This window comes from Mauremys reevesii, linkage group 6, assembly GCF_016161935.1.
Source record: "Mauremys reevesii isolate NIE-2019 linkage group 6, ASM1616193v1, whole genome shotgun sequence".
NCBI classification, from domain to species: domain Eukaryota; kingdom Metazoa; phylum Chordata; order Testudines; family Geoemydidae; genus Mauremys; species Mauremys reevesii.
In genome coordinates, this window is record NC_052628.1 from 99,667,873 (window position 1) to 99,690,159 (window position 22,287).

The following is a 22,287-nucleotide window of genomic DNA, read 5'->3' on the forward strand; positions in this document are numbered from 1 at the left end:
ATCACCCTGCAGCATTTCATGACTTTTCTTCCAAAGATCACAATGATAATGTGATTGACACAAAGTGTAACCTTTATAGTGTAAGCAGAAGACCATGAACAGCAGTGGTCAATTAACAAGCAGATATTTGGTGAAAAACAGAAACTCATGAAAAGTAAATTTAAAATTTGACTTATTTTAGGTAGTAGTTCTGAATGGCAAAAAATGCTCTCATTACAGCTGGATATCTTGGATTCAGGACTACAGAGGTCACAATTACTTCCAGTCATCAGAGATTTTAGCAGTCAAGATACATTACACAATATTCCAATCACACACACTCCAGAATTTTCTCTTGGGCAGAGAATATTTTAAATATTAGTGAAGCCATGGCACTTTCCACAAGCATAGCTTGCTTCACTGCCCTGGCCCAAATCTTATTTCCTGTAATTATGTTGTATCAAACTACATTCTCTCCTTTAAGACTAACAGATTTATAAATCAGATGTATGAAAACAAATAAATCTGTTAGTCTTTAAGGTGTCACCGGACTCCTCGTTGTTTTTGTCCATACAAACTAACACGGCTACCCCTCTGATGATTCTCTCCTTTGTTTCAACTTTATAAGTTCTTGTTCACCTTCCCTTCTAAAGCCACTCCTTGATCACTTTCTCTTCTAAAGTGGCTGTTTGTTGCTAGTGGGGAACGACTGCTACATTCCATCTCAGAGGTGGATGCATTTCAACAGAGGATGGCAAATTGATCCCTGCATCTACAAAGCAAGGCACTTTGGGATGTAATACATTATAGCAGGGGCAGGCAAACTTTTTGGCCTGAGGGCCGCATCAAGTTTCAGAAATTGTTTAGAGGGTTGGTTAAGGGAGGCTGTGCCTCCCCAAACAGTCAGGCATGGCCTGCCCCCGTCCCCTATCCCCCCCTGCTTCTTGCCCACGGGACCCCGGCCCCATCCAACCACCCCTTCTCCCTGACCACCCCCAGAACCCCTGCCCCTGACTGCCCCCTGCTGCCCCATCCAACCCCTCTCCTTCCTGACTGCCCCCTGAGACCCCTGCACCCACTCAACCCCCCCATTCCCTGCCCTTTGACCGCCCCAAACCCTATCCACACCCCTGCCCCCTAACCACCACCCTGAACTCCCCTGCCCTCTATCCAACTCCCCCTGCCCCCTTACCACGCTGCCTGGAGCACCAGTGGCTGGCGGCGCTACAGCTGCGCCGCCTGGAGCACCAGGACAGGCAGCCGTGCCGCCCGGTTAGAGCCAACCATGCCACCGCACAGCACAGAGCACCAGGATAGGCAGCCGTGCTGCCCGGCTAGAGCCAACCATGCCACCGCACAGCACAGAGCACCAGGACAGGCAGCCATGCCGCCCGGCTGGAGCCAGCTACACCACCGCACAGCACAGAGCACCACATCAGGCTGGGCTCTGTAGCTGCGCTGCCTGGCTGTCCAGAGCATTGTGCCAGCAGCGCAGTGTGCTGAGGCTGCAAGGAAGGGGGAACAGCAGCGGAGGGGCCGGGGGCAGGCACTCAGGGGCCAGGCAGGAGACAGGAGGCCGTAGTTTACCCACCTCTGCACTAGACCATGATACATTAATGACTAAAGAAGTACCACACAAATATCTGACTCTAACACAAGGCCCCTCCGTTTGAAGAGACTGGACAGCCAGGTACAGCTGGTTTGCCTTCTGCTGCTGCTACTACTTAGAACAAAGCAGTGATTTCTAAATATGAGTTATTGATTTATTTTTTAAAGAAACAAAACATGGATTGCAAATATTCTCTGGTTTTCTGCATTTTTAGTGAGCTTATGAGATCCTAGAAGAAAGAGCCTCATTCTCCTCTTGGCTTTTTTCCATGCAACTTCATTGACTTCAATATGCCCTGAAATTTGATGGAGACAGGCTACATTCATGTTTAATTCATTCCTGTGCTTATCACTGAGTGAAATCAAACTCCAAGAATGGGTATTTAGGACACAAAACCCTTTTTACAGCATACAGTTGGTTGTACTACTAAAAACAAGACGTTTACTAATCAGAGGAGGTACACAGAGCAATGTTAGCTATATTTCCCATTTTAAGGTGCATATTAGAGCATCTCGTGGCAAACCAAAACACCAGGGCATGGCAATTGCCCATTTTCAACAACACCCACAAAGATGCATGTATTATAGTTATTGTTAATGATGCTCTGAGTGCCATTCACCAGGTAAAATAATTTGTGAGTGTTACTCTTTGTGCAACTGCGAAGAAAGTGCAAGATTCTAGTATCAGACTGAGTGCCATTCACCAGGTAAAATAATTTGTGAGTGTTACTCTTTGTGCAACTGCGAAGAAAGTGCAAGATTCTAATTGATGATGCTTCCTAATCTTAGTACATTAATTTGATTGGATTGCCTAGTGCTACGGAGACAATGTAATTCCCTTATGCCCTCATTAGACTAATGTGAACACAATATTTCTAGAAGCCACAATTTTCATTTTCACTGATACTAAGTTAACTGAAAGCACCTCACAGAGTATTATTACAAATATTATGGAGTGTCTTACTGCTTTGGTTAACTGTTCATCAAGTAACTCCAAACCATTATCTCCTCCTCCAGTGCCCTAAAGAAAAAAGAAGAGAAAAGTAACCACAAGAGGAAAAGCTTTAAAAACTAGGAATTAAATTAACATTTGGAGTTGTACTGATGATTCCTCATCATCAGTATAATTCCTTGCACTCCTACTACTTTCCGGTTGTCTCAAAGACATCTGCTGGTGATATACTGCAGCCTTTACCACAGCTAAAGTAAGTCAGCTATGTCACCCAGAAGCCAGGCTGTGTTCTGGTACTGGAAACCCAATGGGAATTAGTTTATGCAGCACATAGCTTCTTTTAAATAAATTATAACCTTCCCATCCCATGAATGTTCAGATCCTGCATCTTAACATTTATTTTAGTTGACAAAACACTGGCTGAGCCAGCATGGTCCGGATCATGAGGCATATTCATAATATAACCTACCCAGTTTAGAAACCTACGCTCTTTAAAGGGAGGACAGGAAAGCTATAAGAAAACTCTGAGGAAAAGAGAAGTTTAAATATTTTGGACACTGAAAAACAAAATAGAAAAAGAAGAGCATGAATATGGCACCAGAATATTCAGATCTTAAAAGATAAATATACAAGGTAATACGGACAACGACTCTCATAATAGATTTGCACAAGACTAATCTAAAATAAATTTGTGATGACCAATGCATCAAACTTTTGGCATTATCCAGGATGCAGATACAGGGTTTGATCAAAGGTTCAGTGAAGTCAATGGGAGTCTATTGACTTCAGTGGGCTTTGCATAAGCCCATAGCATCCCTCTCTTGCTAGCAGACACAGGCACCTTGGAAGTCAACAGTCTCGAGCCTCTTGATTTGCATATTGGCTTAAGGTTAGCACCCTTTTGAGCATCTCCAACAGGAGATTCTTAAAACTAGATTAGTCCATTCTCCCTTTTCACAAATATGGGAACAGGGTTTTAAAAGCACAAATCTGAAATTATTTGCAAATCAGAATGAAATACTCAACCATCAGTTTCTGAAATTTCCCATCTGTTACTTTGAGAAGGGCTGGGTAGTAAGGGAATTTGGGACTGTTATTGTGCTACCTTACCCAAAACATGCCATCATCCCTCTATCAAACAGAGGTATATATTTACATGCATGTCATAGGGCAACCTTTCTTGGAGTGCCTCCCTGTTGCAGGCCATGGCATGATATGGACAGTTTCCCCTCTTAGAGCCACCAGTAATTCCATGCAGGCTTATCCTCTCATTCAGCAATGTGCTTATTAGCAGAACATAGTTGAAAACAGTCCATAATAAGAGTCCCAAACATGTAGTTCATTTCCCATTCCAGTGCAAATGGTCATTAAGATCCCCTGACGTATCTTCCCATGATGCTCGACGTATCATATCATGCACCGGTGCCTTCAACCATGCCTAGACTCTGTTGGTCCTCCTCTGGTCCTTGTATCGGGACAGCCACCCAGGCCTTCCAAATGGAGTGAAAACCTGCTCTTCCCAACGGGAACCCCCCAGTCTCTCTGCTGGAAATCATCCTTGCCAGGGGTGCATCTTTCACTTCCTCTGGCCCTCTCACGGCTCTTCTGGATCCAGCTCTCTGAGTGTAGAGATGTCAGTGAGTAAGCTCCTCCACTACTCCCCTGCCTTCAACCCTTTCCAAGCTTTGGCTCCAGCTCTTCAGCTTAGAAATATCAGGTAACTTTTTTTTTCCACTGCTCCTCCTCCCTTCAGCCCTGTGTATCTCTCTGATCCTGGCTTGGGGATGCCAGCCAGCAAATCCCTCTTGCTAATACCCTGCCTTCAACCCTCTTCCAGGAACCAAACATATAGTCTCCTAGCCAATTCCTCTCTCTGCCAGGGAGAGCCCGCAGAGAGCTTTCTGCAGCTTTCTCCAGAGAGCTCCTCCAGTCTCCTGATCTTTCCTGACTCTCACCAGGACTCCCCCTGATCCTTTATAGCCCCCCAGGTACTGCTCTAATTGGCTAATTAGGAGCACTGGCATATTGAGACCCAGTGTAAGCCACTCTGCTGCACAGAGAAACATAACACAGAAGAATGCATGGATGAAGTACTCTGGAAGTACAAGAGGATTGAGTGTATTACATTGATCTATGGAATTCTTGTAATCAGTCTGCAGCTCATCAAATGCTATAATATGCCAGATGGCGAAGAAGATAAGGGCGGCGGTGAGCAGCAGCGCCAGCAATTAGCAGAAGGTGGCAAAGATGAAGGACATGGCGGTGAGAGCGGGCCGCATGGCCAGCGGGGCAGCAGGAGAGCGAGGGATGCTGGGCCGGCTCTGGCTCAGAGGCGCTGGATCTACTTTATTTACAGGGGACAGTTACCATATGACAATGCACATACACATATAGTTCACTCTAACGCTACATAATCATTAGTAGTATTCATATATCGTTTATTTTTTGTACACATTAATGTTCAATGTCAACAAGAAACCTAAAGACAAAAAGATTAAAAACTACTTCACTTTCCTGGAAACATGTTCACATTTTAGAGTTATTTTCTGTTAGTTTTTTAATTTTTTGCCTCTCTTTACTCTCCTTCCCACTCACGGGTTTACTTATAACCAGCTGAGCTTACCTATTATCTCTTAGTTTTCTTACTGAGAGTACTTTAATTATTTTTTGCTTCCTCTCCCCTGAATTCATTTTTAGCGAGAGGATAACCACATGGCCACTTCAAGATGCCAATTCTTAATCATTCATATAAGTTCTACTAATATGGTGATGATTTGTCTTTTGAAAATAGGTATCATTAGCTGAATTCCATTTGAAAAGAACTGTAACCCCAACTATTTCCTCCCTCTCCCTACCTTTTTTTAAACACAAGCTTGTTTTTGATTTTGAAATTATGAAAAATTGATACCAACTGGTTTTGAAAAGCAATGGAGCAATACATGCTAACAAAGCATCCACAAAATTAAAAAAAAAAACCCAAAAAACAGCAGTACAATACATACTTCTTTTCATGTTTGAAAGAGACAGAAACAAGTGATGGAAGGTCTGCATGATCAGACCCTATGTGGAATTTCTGTCAACTTCAGCTGGAGTTCAACATGTGGTGGGCTTGCAGAATCAAACCCCCAAAACATATGTGGAACCAGTAGGTGACTTTTGCACATGAAATCTGAGGCAATTAACTTACTTCACAGAACACAGAGAGGCCTTCAGGGTACTCTAAGTGTGATTCAACTTAAATCAAATTAGTGGCTGTAGAACTGAAAGATGAAGTTTCATTTTAACTTAAAGACAACAATGCTTTCCTACCTTCCGTCTTCCCCGATCACACACAGACACAAATTCTTCCCAAGCAAAAGAAGAATTTTTTTGGGGGGGGGGGAGGAAAAGAAGAGGAGGTGTGCGCAGATTTCCATTGTGCCACAAAATCAGTCATTTATTATGCAATAAAAATTAAGTTTTTGCAAAAGTAGTACAATATGTGATCGAAGCTGCAAAAGCTATTAAGTCAAATTTAGAAAGTCTAAGCTTGTGATTTCCAAGTGGAGTTGTGTAACAGTGCCCAAAATAGTTCTGGTATTCTAAGAGTGAGAACACAGAATGTATTTATTATATGCATATGTATAAAAGATTCTCCTTGGGGAAACTACTATTCCCTTTCATGGGAACATAATTTTGTATATTATGTACATTAAATATCTCACTTAAAAAACTGGGAAGACATGGTAACCTGTAGGTTACTTTTAATTTCATTTTTACATAGTCCCAGCACACACAGTTCCAGAGAAACATTCACATATAGGTAACAGAGAAGAGCAATAGCTGAACTATGCAGTCTTTGAACTACTGTAACTGTTTTCAATTATATTTGGTAGATTTATAATGGTCACAGTGAGCTTTTCATGTATTAGACACCACATTTCAACAATACAGACTGATAAAAATATGAAAAGAACTGGCTTCATTTTTTGAATACCTAAATATAATGTACTCTAGCATGTTGACATGACGAGCCATACATAGCCCTTTAAGCTGTAGCCTATTACTTAGGTCAGGGGTCGGCAACCTATGGCACGTGTGCCAAAGATGGCACGTGAGCCAATTTATAATGGCACGCTGGGGCCTGCCGGGACCCCAGTGTGCTATTAAAAATCCTGCCGATGCGGCAAGCTGCAGGGTCCGCGCTCCCGGGCTGGAGCGCCAGGCCCAGCGCAGCAAGCTGCCGGCCCCTCCCCCGCCTTCCCCCAGAGCCCTGCCGCCGCGCACAGCGCTCTGGGGGTCTGGGCTGAGCACTTCCACGGGGCAGCGTTTGGCTCCGTGGGGAGGAAAAGACGCTCCCCACTCATCCGGAGCCCGGCCGCCGCACGCAGCCCCGCCCCGCCCCTCCTCTCAGAGCGCTGCAGGCACCGCGAAGGGGCTCCGGATCAGCGGGGAGCCTCATGGTAAGGCATCCGGGTCCGGGGGAGTTGGGTAAGGGGTGGGGGCTGTCAGGGGACAGGGAGCAGGGTGGGTTGGAGGGGGTGGAATCCCGGGGGTGGTTGGGGCGGGGTCTCTGGAGGAGCAGTCAGGGAGCAAGTGGGGGTTGGATGGGGCATGGGAATCCCGGGATCTGTTAGGGGGTTGGGGGGTGGATAGGGGTCAGGGCAGTCCTGGGGAGGCAGTTAGGGTCTCTGGAGGGGATGGTCAGGGGACAAGGCGCTGTGGGAGAGGATGATTCGGGAGTTCCGGGGGGCTGTCAGGAGGTAGGGGTGTGGAGAGGGGTTGGGCAAGCAGGGAGCAGAGGGAGGTTGGATGGGTCGGCAGTTCTGGGGGTCCTGTCAGGGGGCGGGGAGCGGTTAGATAGGCATGGGAGTCCAGGGGGTTCTGTCTGGGTGCGGGGGTGTGGATAAGGGTTGGGGCAGTCAGGGGACAGGTAGGGGGTAGGGTTCTAAGGGGGCAGTCGGGGACAAGGGGCAGGGAGGCTTAGATAGGGGGTGGGGTCCCAGGAGGGGGTAGTCGGGACAAGGAGTGGGAGGATTGTGGGTTCGGGGGGGCAGTCACCCAGCCCTCTGCCCTGATGCCCCCCACACACACAGCCCTCTGCCTTGAGCCCTGCTCCCCCCACATACCCCCAGGCCTCTGCCCTGAGCCCTGTACCACCTAGCCCTCTGTTGACTCCTTCACACACACCCCCTGCATGACCCCAGCCCTGACTCTGGCACCCCCACACATACCCAGCCCCCCTACCCTGACACCTGCACCCCCTCACGTGTGCCTAGCCCTCTGCCCTGACTCTTGCACCCCCCACATCCCATGCACCCCGCACACCCCCACTTACATTCGCACCTGCAACCCTCACACCAAATGGGAACTGCCCTTCACCCCCAGCTCTGTGCTTGGTCCACTCCCACCCTCAGCTCAGTGCAGAGAGAGGAAGAGAATGGGCCAGAACCAAGGAGAAGGTAGGTACCCATTGTACGTGGGCAGGGCCGGGACCCCAGACCGGCAGTGGGCTGAGCAGGTCTGGCAGCCGGGATCCCGGCTGGCAGGAGCCGGCGGATGGAACCCCTAAGTGGCAGTGGGACGAGTTTCTCAGCCCACTGCCGGTCTGCGGTCCCAGCTGCTAGCCCCGCACAGCCCGCTGCTGGTCTGGGGTTCTGGCTGCCAGACCCTTCCCAGCTGGGGTCCCGGCCGCAGGCCCCACTCAGCCCACTGCCCGCCTAGGTGAACAGATCCCCAGACCAGCAGCGGGCTGAGCAGGCCAGCGGCGTAAGATCAACATTTTAATTTAATTTTAAATAAAGCTTCTTACACATTTTGAAAACCTTGTTTATTTTACAATACAACACTAGTTTGTTATATAATATATAGACTTGTAGAGAGACCTTCTAAAAAACATTAAAATGTATTACCGGCACGCGAAACCTTAAATTAGAGTGAATAAATGAAGACTCGGCACATCACTTCTGAAAGGTTGCCGACCCCTGACTTAGGTTGTACTTGTGACAACATGGCATGGTGCAGGTGTCATTCTACAAACAAAACAGCCTGGTGGTTGGGTGGAGACACACCAACCTTGACAAGTAGTCAGGAGAGCCAGGACATGTCTAAAATGGGAGGGACGAGTTCAGCTGGGTGCTCTCCTCACCAAAGCTCCCCGAAAAGGTTATTGAGTAACAACATACTGAACCAATGAAATGTAAGATGGAAACATTACATCAAACAAACTTTCACTGCCAAATAAATGATTTTGAGAGCAAAGAACTATTGCCTGACAATTTCAAAATGTTGTTCTCACTTGATTACCATTTTTGTGGGTATCATTTACTCCCACCTGACATGCCATATACAGTACACAGATGACATGTGTGACACATGCCACAACATTTTACAGCTTCATCTTCTATTTTAGATAAATAAATCTTGTCCCTGGGTGTTTGCCCACACGTGGTGCTTGGAACTGGAAAACTGCACCCCTCGTGCGCCTTCTGGAAGCTTTAAAAGATGACAAATTAAGTTCATAAATATATCTTAGTTTATGTCTGCTTTGAACAGCTTTTTATCTTTTGAAATTTCAAAGTGCTGGTCTTCTGAGGAAAACGAGTCAGGTTTCCTTTGACATAACGGGAGCAAGATATAACTGTCACGGAGGAAAATACTATAATTATGTCTCCACGTAATCCATTCATTGCTTTATGGAACTACGGTCTACTAAGGAGTGTTACAAATCCAGTTAATGCTTCTGCATGCTGTATTCTGTGTTTGGTTCTGTGATTGAGCTGACAGATGTGGAAAGGCACATAAAAGTCTCTAAAATAAATGTATACATATGCTGATGAGCTCAGCTTATTTCTGCTAAAGCTGGCATCAACCTGAGCTTAATTCTTTTCCTCCAGATAACGTTGTTTGGCTTGATGTGCGTTTTCTTACACTAATTCCACACATTCTGGGGCTCAATAACATGAAAACAGAAAACACTGGGATACCACGTTAGTGCATGAGCTCATACTCAGTCATCTCCCTACAGACGAGAGACGATATAGTTGAAAAAGAAATGTAAGTTAACCACTCCATTTCAAGGTCACAACTCAAACCCACAGCATTTGAGTTTTCTGCATTCAAACATCAGTGCCTCTCGTGATATCTGTGATTCACCTAATGTCACTCAGGGACATCTGATCCCATCACAGCTATACTGTCTTTCTCCAAAATGTGAGTGAGAGATGTTTAGGGCCTGGCTTTCAAAGATACACATGAAATGACATGAGACTAAGTTCCATAGGATCCACAAGTCATATTTGTACAAATGAGCACACTGAGCATAGGTTTAAATAATAGATTTTGCACATATTAGACATATATTTCTGAGTATCGTGAATAGGGAAAGCCAAATTTCAAAAAAGTATCTTGTGGTTCCAAAGTTCACATATGGGCCTGTGAATCATCAGATGAATGTAACAGTACTTCAGAAAAACTGATATTCCAATACTGAAAACTTCTAGTTGTGCTCTAATATTTCTAAAAAAGCTTGGGCGATATAGATTTCTTGATTTTCTACATTTCCTATCTCCTGTAGATAGAAAACCATAATAAAGAATGCTGTACTCACACGAGCATCAACTACCATGAGCAGACTATGGAGGACAGAGGACTTAATGAAGCAGAGCAACAAGGGCTTGGATCCACTAGTTCTATTAATACTAACTAGTGTACAAAGAGCTACAAAACGTGACTGACAGAAGTGGAACTGCTATGTAATAATGTTACGAATAGTGAGCTGTAACAATTTTATGAACCTTGTCTGTGATCTGGACATTGAGGGTAAGTTGTTGTAAATTAGGGTTATAAATCTTTCATAGAATCATAGATTATTAGGGTTGGAAGGGACCTCAGGAGATCATCTAGTCCAACTCCCTGCTCAAAGCAGGACCAATCCCCAAGTGGCCCCCTCAAGGATTGAACTCACAACCCTGGGTTTAGCAGGCCAATGCTCAAACCACTGAGCTATCCCTCCTGTTTCCTATATGAATGCATTAATCTACTAAGAAAAGGAAGAACCAGCAAGCAACACAGTGGCTTCCCAAATAAGAACATCTAGGTCACCACTTGAAAGACAATGGGGAAAGTAGTTGGCTTTATAGAATCTGTGTCCTGTCACCAACATGCTATAAGCCTTGTTTTTCAGGAGCTGCCCAGAGAGTGTCAGCGAGGTCTGACAGAAAGACAAGGTAACACAGTGGAAAGCTCTGCAGAAAAGCCTATAGGCCGTTAGACATTCCAAAGTCCCCACGTGGCAGATGGTCGAACATCTGGAAAACAGGCATGCATATAGGCCGGTTTATTGTTTTTAATATCTGTTTTTCCTCATATGCTTTTGTTCTAAATAAAACAATACTTTGCTTTAAGAAGGCTGTTTGATCAATGATTACAACTGTCACTGCTGTGTAGGGATGAAACTGTAAAGTCTGAGCCTAAAGCCCGCTCTACACTACAGAGTTAGGTTGACATAAGGCAGCTTATGTCGACTTCATGTCAGTGTAGACACTCCCAGCCTTGCTCCCGCCAGTGTAAGCGTCCTACTACTCTGACATAACTCCACCTCCATAAGAGGCGTAGGGTTTACGCCAGTGTAATTAGGGCAACACAGTGTCTGTGGAGAGACTACATTCCTTACACCAGCTGTTGGCTGTCGTGTCAATGTCACAGCTCTGTTGGAGCCATGAAATTGGGAAGAGCTGCTGGCTCCCGGCTCCCCAGCTGGTCTGCTTCCAGGTCTCCACTCCAAGGCGGGCTACCACCCAGACTCCCGGCTTGGCCCGCTGCCCCTGGGTTCCCAGCTCCCCGCCAGGAGCACAGCAGCTGACTGGACTCTGGGTGCGGCTTCCCCCTCACACTCTCAGTTGGGAGCACAGAGGCAAGAAGTTCTGTGGGGGCAGCTGGGCTCCCGGAAGGGAGCTGCGCAGAGCTGAAAGCCCTGGCTCTCAGCCCCTCCCCCCTTTCACTCAGTGGAAGCACTCCTGGTGAGGACGTACACCACAGATAGAAGGAGGGTAGTGGAGACATAGGGCCAATTTCAGATTGTAGTGTAGACATGCCCTAAGTCAGACCCGCTGAAGTAACCATGGGGACTACAACTGAGCATCTGCGCTGAGAGTGGGAGAATCAAATGATTCCACCCTGAGAGACAAGTGACTGCCAGAAGCCAGAGACCTGCAGGAGGTGCACTTAGAGACACTAAAAGAAGTCATAGGTACAGTCTGTCCAGTAACTGTGACAGTGACATCTGTGGTGTGACTCACAGGATGGCAGATAATGTGTACAAACAATTATTTTTTTTTTTTAACTGAAACCAAATTAGGAATGAAGTCTATCTGGAGAACCTTCCTTTCTGCTCCTACTTGATGGAAGAGAAATCTCACATTATCAGCATGATCTCCCTCCCCAGTAAGGATGTCTGCCACGTTCAGGAGAACTCTTCAGGCATGAGAGCTGCTTCAGGGGAGTTGGGGGACGTTGAGCCCAGTGAGAGAAGGGAGTGACCAGATACATTGTATAGCAATTTAAAAGCTTTTCTTTCAAGACCACTCGATTCAGGACAAACCTTTTAAATATTTTACATACACATCACACATCACACAGAATTCCTATTTAAATTGAGCAGAAAGTAATTTCTCTCCATGAAGCAATAAACCACCATGAGGATATGGGCACGAGGCCAGATTTGCTTCTGAACATGAAATCTCTATGGGCCTTTAGGTCACCAGTGAAACACCCTGGAAAATTTAATTAAAGTGGGTTCCAGGAAGAACTATGAGGCTGATATAGTTAGTTAGCTACCACTAAATAAAAGAGTGCGTTCACATACAAGTGTCTTATAAGCATGATGTGCCCAATTCTGCAATGAAAGTTACATATTTCAGTGACCTTGCTACAATAAAAGTAATATGGTAACCAGATGACAACTAACACCATTTCTAGCTATTCTTAAATACAATTTTGGGGGGTAAAATTATTTCCTGCCTTTCCTCAAAGGAAACATTATTATTATTGGACACACAAAAAAACCCTGATGCTACTCATTTTTAAAAATGACTATATTTTCTCAGAATGACATTATTATGGACTAATCAGCAAAAGTGGAATCAGCTAACCCCTTTATATATGAACGAGGTTTCAAATTATTTGAGAACCAAAACATCTGTCCAATGCACAAACTATTTTATACAAACAATATTAGAATAATTTTGAATGTAATTTTATTGGAGGGGAAGAGGAGATGAGACTTGATAATGTCTCAATAGTGAATGAGCAAACAATAATTGGATAGCAAGAGCATGACATTTATGAGGTATTTCATAATATTAGTTAATCCTCAACTGAAGCAAAGAGGTGTGTTTTGTTTTTCCATACATAAAGAGCAACCTTACACTTTCACATCCAGAATGTCCTTAATAGAAAATAAAGAGAACAACCAAAACAAGAAAAAGAGATTTTCACAGACAGCACACAGGGTTTGAGTCACTTTGGAACAAGGGGCTCACAAAATACAGACTCCTGCTGTATCTGCTGATGGACCTTCTCTCCACTTAAAATGCAGTTTACAGCAAAGAAATCATAACAGGAACAAGGAACATATACCAGAGTCAGCATTCACCTTCAGTCCCCACAGACTGATACCTGGGATAATACAATTGTTCTAATTAAATGAAGGGAAACTATTGTGGTATTCCAAATACCTCTGACAACTTTGGGTAAATGATTTTTTTCAGGGGCAAACAATTTAAGACATTGTATAATTCAATAGTTGTAATAGGTTTTTGCCTTGAATAAATAAAGAGAGGATGAGCTTACAGGAGCCCCGAAAAATCTGCATCCAAGTTAACATATAACTAGAGCTATCAGGCGATTAAAATAATTAACTGTGAGTAATCACACTGTTAAACAATAATAGAATACTATTTATACATTTATTTAATGTATACCACATTTTCAAATATATTGATTTCAATTACAACACAGAATACAAAGTGTTCAGTGCTCACTTTATATTTATTTTTATTATATTTGCATTGTAAAAATAAAATAGCATTTTTCAATTCACTTAATACAAGTAGTGCAATCTCGATCATGAAAGTTGAACTTACAAATGTGGAATTATGTACAAAAAAACTACATTAAAAATAAAACATATGTAAAACTTTAGAGCCTACAGGTCCATTCAGTCCTACGTTTTGTTCAGCCAATTGCTCAGACACACAAGTTTGTTTACATTTGCAAGAGATAATGCTGCCCACTTCTTGTTCACAATGTCACCTGGAAGCGAGAACAGGTGTTCGCTTGGCACTGTTGTAGCCAATGTTGAGATATATTTATGTGCCAGATGCACTAAAGATTCACATGTCCCTTCATGCTTCAACCACCATTCCAGAGGATGTGTGTCCATGCTGATGATGGGTTCTGCTCGATAATGGTCCAAAGCAGTGCAGACCAACGCATGTTCATTTTCATCATCTGAGTCAGATGCCACCAGCAGAAAGTTGATTTTCTTTATTGGTGGTTCATTTTTTGTAGGTTCCACATCGAAGTGTTGCTCTTTTAAGACTTCTGAAAGCATGCTCCACATTTCATCCCGATCAGATTTTGGAAGGCACTTCAGATTCTTAAATCTTGGGTTGAGTACTGTAGACATCTTTAGAAATCTCACATTGGTACCTTCTTTGTGTTTTGTCAAATCTGCTGTGAAAAAGTGTTATTAAAATGAACAACAAGTGCTGGGCCATCATTCAAGACTGCTATAACATGAAATATATGGCAGAACGCGGGTAAAACAGAACAAGAGACATAGAATTCTCCCCCGAGGAGTTTGGTAACAAATTTAATTAACACATTACTTTTTTTAACAAGCGTCATCAGCATGGAAGCATGTCCTCTGGAATGGTGGCCAAAGCATGAAGGGGCATACGAATGTTTAGCATATCTGGCACGTAAATACTTTGCAATACTGGCTACAGAAGTGCCATGCAAACATCTGTTCTCACTTTCAGGTGACATTGTAAATAAGAAGCAGTCAGCAGTATCTCCCATAAATGTAAACAAACTTGTTTCTCTTAGTGATTGGCTGAATGAGAAGTAGGACTGAGTGGACTTGTGGGCTCAAGTTTTGCACTGTTTTGTTTTTGAGTGCAATTATGTACCCCCCCATCTGCATTTGGAAGTTGTGCTTTCATGATAAAGAGACTGCACTACAATACTTGTATAACGCGAACTAAAAAATACCATTTCTTTGTTTATAATTTTTACACTGCAAATATTTGTAATAAAAATAATGTAAAGTGAGTACCGTACACTTTGTATTCTGTGTTGTAATTGAATTCAATGTATTTGAAAATGTAGAAAATATCCAAAATATTTAATACATTTCAATTGGTATTCTATTGTTTAACAGTGCAATAAAACTGCTATTAATCTAGATTCATTTTTTAAATCGCGATTAATTTTTTTTTAGTTAATCGCGTGAGTTAACTGCGATTAATCGACAGCCCTACATACAGTATAATAATGAACCATTACTGCTAATATGTTAGAGCTAAGCCTGGATGGGTTACAAACTGTAAATTGTACTGCACTGCTTATCTTCTACCACAGTTCAGAGCTCTGGGGAGGTTTTTTAAAAACATTCATATCAAACAAAAAACAACTCAGCCACCCATCTGCAATAAAGTAATGCATGTATGTCTCTCTTGAGATTCAGAAACGTAGCTACAAAAAAGGCTTCTTGTTGCAGACACAGTAATTTCTCCTCAGATTTCTTCCTGCTCATAACTGCTTAATTTACCAATAATTTCTGGTTATCGGGGTCCTGCAGCAGGGGAGGGAGGTAGAGAGGCAGCAGGCCCAGGCCTCTATTCCCTAGAGCTAGAGGAGCGAGGCTGAGAATCCGGGCACTCGGTTTTGTAAAAAGGGCATTTTTCATCAGAAATTCATTCACATGACATTTTTGACCAGCTCCAACTGTGATCCAATATTCCAGATTAAATGCCTCTAGCAGAGATGAACCTAACTCATGACATTTGGATCTGCATCATAACTTCTCCAAACTCTGAATGGATTGGTATCTGGTGTTCAGCTCACAACCCATCCCTATTCTTGATTTGTACCTTCTGAGTAAGAAATTTCTGCAGCTAATTTTAAGGCCTATTAGTTTGCAAAATGTGGCCTACACATTTGCAGAGGATCACTTGCTAATCCCAGTGCTGGAACATGCCCATGCAAAGAGAATTTGTACATCTAGATTAGATGCCTGGTTGAGCCCTTCTATTTTAATGTCGTCCTTAATGCATGTTGCATTTGAATGTTCAAATCTGCTTTCCCGCCACACGATGAAGAGGTGAAAACCTCTGCAAACTACCACAAAATCTTCCTCCTTAAGTGGCGCAAATCCAAGATGGCAATCAGGATTTCATTGCTCCTGCAGAGGTACATATTTGCTGCTGAATAAGACAGGACTGCAGCTATAGATGAATAAAGTGTTTTTTAATTTGCCCCACACCCAGATAATGCAACTGCAAAAAAAGTTCTGAGGGCCAGATCCTCACCCAGTGTAAACCAGCACACTGAACTCACTAGAAGCTCAATACATATATTAGCATAGTCACATCCATTTTAATGTTATATCATCTTGTTTGCAGTCACCCTGATAGCAGTAATTTGATACTTGTTTCACAACTGTGCTTCGTTAAAGGTGGGGAAAACAGCTTCATTTTCAGATATCATTTACTGGTATCTGAGTAAGGGTGAGTTTGCTGTGCTGGCAGTTAGAAACATGTTTTAACTTGTAGACTGAGGACTTTTGGGAGGAAGGCCAATGAGGGAGAATAAATATGGATCAGGAAAGTGCTCTTTTACTGCCACTTTTTAACCGTATCTACCCTTTTTCAGATGTGATACTTTTCCTACAGGATGCACTGCAGCTGGAGCAAGTCACTGGTTATTGGAGGAGTTAATTTATCATTTTCTATTACAACCCTCCCCCCTCCCCCAACCTTAAAGCAGTTATTGTCTCTTTGCATTTTTAAATGACATCTGTCCAAAGAGAGACTCTTTTAGGATCACTAGGAATTGTGAGCTCCAATCCTATTTTCAGAAGTGATTTAGAAACTTAAAAGCCTTATCCCCATTGACTTTGAATGAAACACAGGCTCCTAAGCACCGAAGACATTTTTGAAAATGTCACCCTTTGTCTCTGATCAATACTGCTTAATTTCCCATGCTAAGAACCTGTGCCTAAAGTCATCTAACTTTTTCTGCATGGGCTTTCTCTCCAGTTCTTATTTAACACAGTATCTCTAGTCTAGCATGCCACAATCAAATACAAAGTCTGGTGATCAATATTACTTTTCTCCAAGCACATGATCATAGTTGACAGAGATGCCATAGCCAATGTAAATTAGCATGCAGTGGCCTCCAAAGTTCACAGTGGCAAGATGAGCTGTAGAGACTCATGCACTTCCAGATGCCAGCTGCACACTTCCAGTATCAAATGAGTGGCCGCTGACTTCAAAAGCCAGATTGCAGGTGGCAGGGTTTTGACTAGGATTTCAGTGAAATGAGAGTTTGTTAGTAATGTATAAACATAAGCTTTCCAACAGTCAGAGGCCTTGACATAGCTTGGAGAAGTGTTGCTCTTGCTCTTCCAAGCCTGTACGTCACTGAGTATTTGTCCCATTTATTGAAGTGAATTAAATATTAATGAAATTTGCCATATTCATAACTCAGGATACTCAAGTTCTCCATTTACAAAACGGATGCAGCACAAACACGTTGCCTTAATGTGATTCAGTTTTCCCCAGAGGGGAAATCCTGGCACCACTGAAGTCAATGGCAAAACTCTCACGAACTTAAAATGGAGCTAGAATGCCTCCCCCAAGACTAGGGGTGACTGGGTATTTCCCCTCCCTAGCTCCAGTCAATCCTTGGTCTCTTTACTTAGCTGGTCATCAAGTGTGTCCACTGATGTAAAATCTGAACTTAATATCTGTTCACTAGGAACTCCCTGCCCAATATGGAACAGTCCTATAGTATTTAATAGAAAGATTATAAAACTTTTTATAGTTTTTTATTAAAGTCTTTATGATTATATCCCTGCTGAAAAATCCTATGGGAAAGCTCCAAAATCCTATAGAATGGATTTCATTGCCTACTGAATTCTGTAGTATTTAGAGTAATTTCTATAGAACCCACCTGGTTTAATCCCTGCTAAATTCTATAGGATGTTCCCAAAATGAAGGACTAAGACCACCAATTTCATTCACATAGATCACTGCTAACCTGAGACCCAGTCCTGCAAACACTTACGTACATGACTAACCCTTTGTTGATGTGAGGAGTCATCCCACTGAAGTAAATAGGACTACTTGTGTGAGTAAAGTTATATACTTGCTTAAATGCTTGTGGGTTCAAACTCCTAGGCTGGATTTGAACCTGTGTCCTAAAGGTGAAAATAACCCAAGATAAACCTTTTGCCATCCTTAGTCTTCTTTGTGAAGAACACCAGGCACCATTAGGAGATACAGGGGAAAGGTATAGTAGCTAGGAGAATTTATTATGCACTCTATTTCTTCTCTCTGCTAAAGAACTAGACAAACAGCAGCAAAGCAGGACACAAATTCAAAGAAATTACACAAATATATAAATGATAACACTCCTTTTCTGGAGGTGGTGGGGTTTTTCCTGATTTGAGTCATCATAAAATTCCTGAAGACTGTTAATTGCTATAATTTCACAACAGATTGTGCAAACCCAGGGATGTCAATCTTGGACTTTTCCCAAGAATTATATTGCCTTTAAAAAAAAGGTACTTTGTGCAGAAGTTATTAGAAACATTAATCAGGGATTGTATTATATAGCTTCCAGTCCAGATTTATACACTCATATAGGCAGTGTGGTCCAGTGGACAGAACACTAGCTTGGAATCAGGAGTCCAAAGTGCTATTCCTGACTATGCAGCTGACATATCGGACAGTTTTTTTAGTGTACCTCAGTTTCTCCATCTGTAAAATGGGGATAATGGTACCTATCCTTCTCTGTAAAGCATCTTGTGATTTGCAATGAAAACCAACATATACAAGAGTTAAATACCATTAACTGAAATCAAAGTGTTACAAAACTAATGTCGACTTTGTGTGTATCGGATTTTAAATAGTATTATATTCTGGTTTTCTGCCTTTTTTAGGAAGTATATGGAGTTAATTTTATATATATATATATATACATATAAAGAATAATTGCTAATTGTAGCTTTTTTAATGTTCCAAATCAGAGAAAACAAAACATCTACCATCTACACACCCTTAAAGAAACCCTGAAACAGCAGCTCAGGCAGTATAGGAACTGGCTAGATTATTGTTGCTCAGATGGGCACTGTTTAACATAAGTAGCAGATGAATAGCTTTTTTGCTTGCAGGTTTGGGCATTTTTCACTGCTTTTTTGTTTTAAAACTATGTATTATCATTAGTAGTATGAAGGAGAAAGAGAATGAGTAATTATTTTATTTTATTGTTTTTAGTCTTTGTGAACCAACACGGTTAAAGAGCAATGCAGGGATAGAGCTTTACAGAAATGTTTGGTTAGAAGTGTGATTGCTTTTATATAAAATGCATGAACAATGTCTCATTCTGCCTAAGATTCATTAGCAGCTAACCAAGGTATGAGAAAATGTTTTGTTTTGTTTTTTAAAGGTGTGCATGTGTAAGTTGCTGCACTCATACTACCCACCCTGCAAACCTGTGTACTTCATAGTGAGTTTTTGTTGAAAAATTGATATTAAAATATCATCATCTTCATGCTTCTGGCTAATGTCATTCTTCTACATAAAAATGTGTATCCCAAGAGCCCTATCTTGTAAATATTCTTTTCAAACCTTAAGACATACTTTCCCTGCTTTATTTGTTCTGTTTAAAGATTCAAAACTTAGACCCAATACTGCAAGATTCTGAGCATGCTCAACTTCCATGGGTCTAAGACAATCAGCATCTTGTAGCATTAGACTTTATGCAAGCTAACTCGTTTCTGACACCATCTCTGAAATGACAGAAAAGCTCCACCTTCCATAAGGGAGTGTAATCTGATTGATTTTACTGTGGTGAAGGTATGCCCATAGGATACCCATAAATTTGCTAATAGCTCATATGTGTAAGAAGTAACCGTGGTTTCTTTAATTCCTGTGGGTAAGGGTGGGGGAGGTTGTACTTTACATGTGTTGACCACGGCTATACAGTTTTCCTTGAGTGCCAGATACTAGTACATTTTACTTATGCAATATTTGGAATGTAACATAGCACCATTTATAAACATGAATAAACATTTATTTAATAAGTTGGACCTAAGTGCTCATTAAAAAAGAAATGTAATTTCTATAACATTTATGTCTACTCATAACCACTTCAGCAAAGATTCTTTAACAATCTGTGCTTTTGATTTTCTCAAATTAAATCTATATTCAAAGGAGGAAATCTCATCCTTGTTACAACGTGTCAAACAGGAACCCTTATGTGTTTTCTGTTGCCAGTGGAACAGCTGTCCTTAAAAAGCTACAAATCACTGACCATTATTTTCTGGGGTCGCTCAAAAATCATTTTGCATTCATATCTCATGATTCCTCATTAAAATACACTTCTCTAGAGACCTATAAACTTCTTCCACCTCTCAAAAGAGTGTTTACAAAATATACAGAAAATGCATTATAGAAAAAGAAAAAACCTATGGAAACAAGACAAATGAGAAACTTGACAGCTTCAGCATTTTATTTCTTGTTGCATCCCATCTCCATCTGTACGTGTTCTCTTTTGATTTTAAGCTCTTTGGAAGAGGGGTTGTGGGCCAGATCCTCAGCTGATGTAAATCAGCACAGTTTACCAATTTATGCCAGCTAAAGATTTGGCCTCATTGCATCTTATTGTCTGAAAAGTACCAACCACACTTTTGGCACAACATAGCTATATCAAAATAATAATGTAATGGATGCATTTTAAAACAAAACAAAGGATGAGGCTGAATGCTCCATACTGTGCTCTGAAGGCAAAATTTGGCTCTGAAGCAGCTAAAATATAAGTTTTCCACTTATTCAGCTCCACTGGAGCAAAGCAGATTTAGGCAGAACCTTACAAAGTCACGTGTGGTCAGATGCATATTAAACCTATGCAAATTCACACAGACTTAATGCGAGCTCTTTTGAAAACAGGTTTACAAGACACTATTTCTTATTTTCCATGACATAATGCATTTGGATGAAATAATGAACCTGGTTATGGCTCAGAATGAGAATCAGAGAGAAATGACTGACAAAACTGTTTTGGGAATTGCTTGAGCTATTTACAAAATCTGAAAGTCAAACCTCCCAGCACACACAGATCTAGTTAAATCTGTGTTTTCCAATATTAGCTGTCAGTCAACTCTTTGTACCTAAGACTAGCATACAGAAGAACCAAGGAACTGTAAATGTAACATTACAACACTAAAATTTGCCTGTATGTTTATTTCCCCCCATCACAGTGCTTATAACTTGAATATAATGGGAAGCTTTCTTTTGGCAAAAAAAAAAAGAAAGAGCTGATTAAGTGTTCCATTTAATAGTGTAATGCAAAGAATACTTTCTTCTGTCAAACCCACTGCTACTTTACTGACCAAATGGAGAGCTATCAACGTTTTTGTTTGTGCTTGTTCAACTTGTATACAAAATAATCAAATTGAATAATTCAATTATACGCACACCAAGGTAAATCTCTCTGTGGCTAATACACTAAATGCCAAATAGATTAGACCTACTTTCCTCTTCCAGCCCTATTACCACCTAATCTCCAGACACATCTGACACAGCTTAATCTGATTCCCTTTGGAACTCATCAATGCCACTTCTTAATAATGCCAGAGGAGGTAACTTGAGTAATGTGGGGCAATTCACTCCCCCATTTTCTCCCCACAGCAGACACAGAGCCTAAGTGTGCTGCTGTCTTTCTAGATCTACCTACCCTTGCTGGCCAAAGCAGCCAGGCTCACAATCACCTGGACCTAGGTGATTTGCCAAGGTCACATAGGTAGCCTGTGGCAGGGCTGGGAAGTGAATCCATATCCCCTAACACCCAGCCTAGCACCCCAACCACTGAGCCACCCACCCTCTTTAAACCTTTTAAAGGTTTTCATCCACATTTACTGCCCTTCCCCTATTCTCTGTTCCCATCCCATTCCATTTTCCCCACCACTCCCATTAAGACTCTTTTCTCCCTTCTGTTTCCACATTATCCAAGCAACCAACAGGTACATGGCCCCCCTGATTAACATACCTTCTTCTTAAATACCTCAGCACAATTTCCATGCTCCCTCTAGCTGATGGCCATGTGCTCTGGAACAAATGTTTTCCTTTGATTGGTATCAGCCACATGAAATCAAAATGGGGATGGAGGAAAATTGGGGGCCATTGTGATTTATTGTTTCTCTCTCTCCCTTTCCTTCATTTTCTCTCATCTTGTGAGTCTGCTTTCTCAGTCTTCTCTTTCATTTGTGGCTCAACTTTCTCTCCCTTTACTGTCCTTTATCTTGTTTTCCTGCCAGCTCTGCCATCATTGCCTCCATTTCTCACTATCTGCTGATCCTGGATTGCTTCCCTCCCTACCATCCCCCATTCTCCTGCGTCTTGCTTGTAATCAGAACATGTTAGAGCTTCTGAGCCAGTAACATCCCAGAAATCTGAATCTTCACATAAAACCAACAAGCT

The 22,287-nt window shown here is 42.2% G+C and overlaps 1 protein-coding gene across 4 annotated transcripts in view; it reads right to left on the reverse strand.

Moving 5' to 3' along the window:
* ADAMTSL1 (ADAMTS like 1) overlaps positions 1–22,287 on the reverse strand; it is a 649,946-nt gene that overhangs the window by 287,817 nt on the left and 339,842 nt on the right. For 3 of the 4 annotated variants that reach the window (XM_039544629.1, XM_039544631.1, XM_039544628.1), the window contains exon 3: positions 2,552–2,608. The exons of the other annotated variant lie outside the window; for it this stretch is intronic. In XM_039544629.1, coding sequence (XP_039400563.1) covers positions 2,552–2,608 — 57 coding nt within the window. The remainder of the gene's footprint in view (positions 1–2,551; positions 2,609–22,287) is intronic. 4 annotated transcript variants of the gene reach the window in all.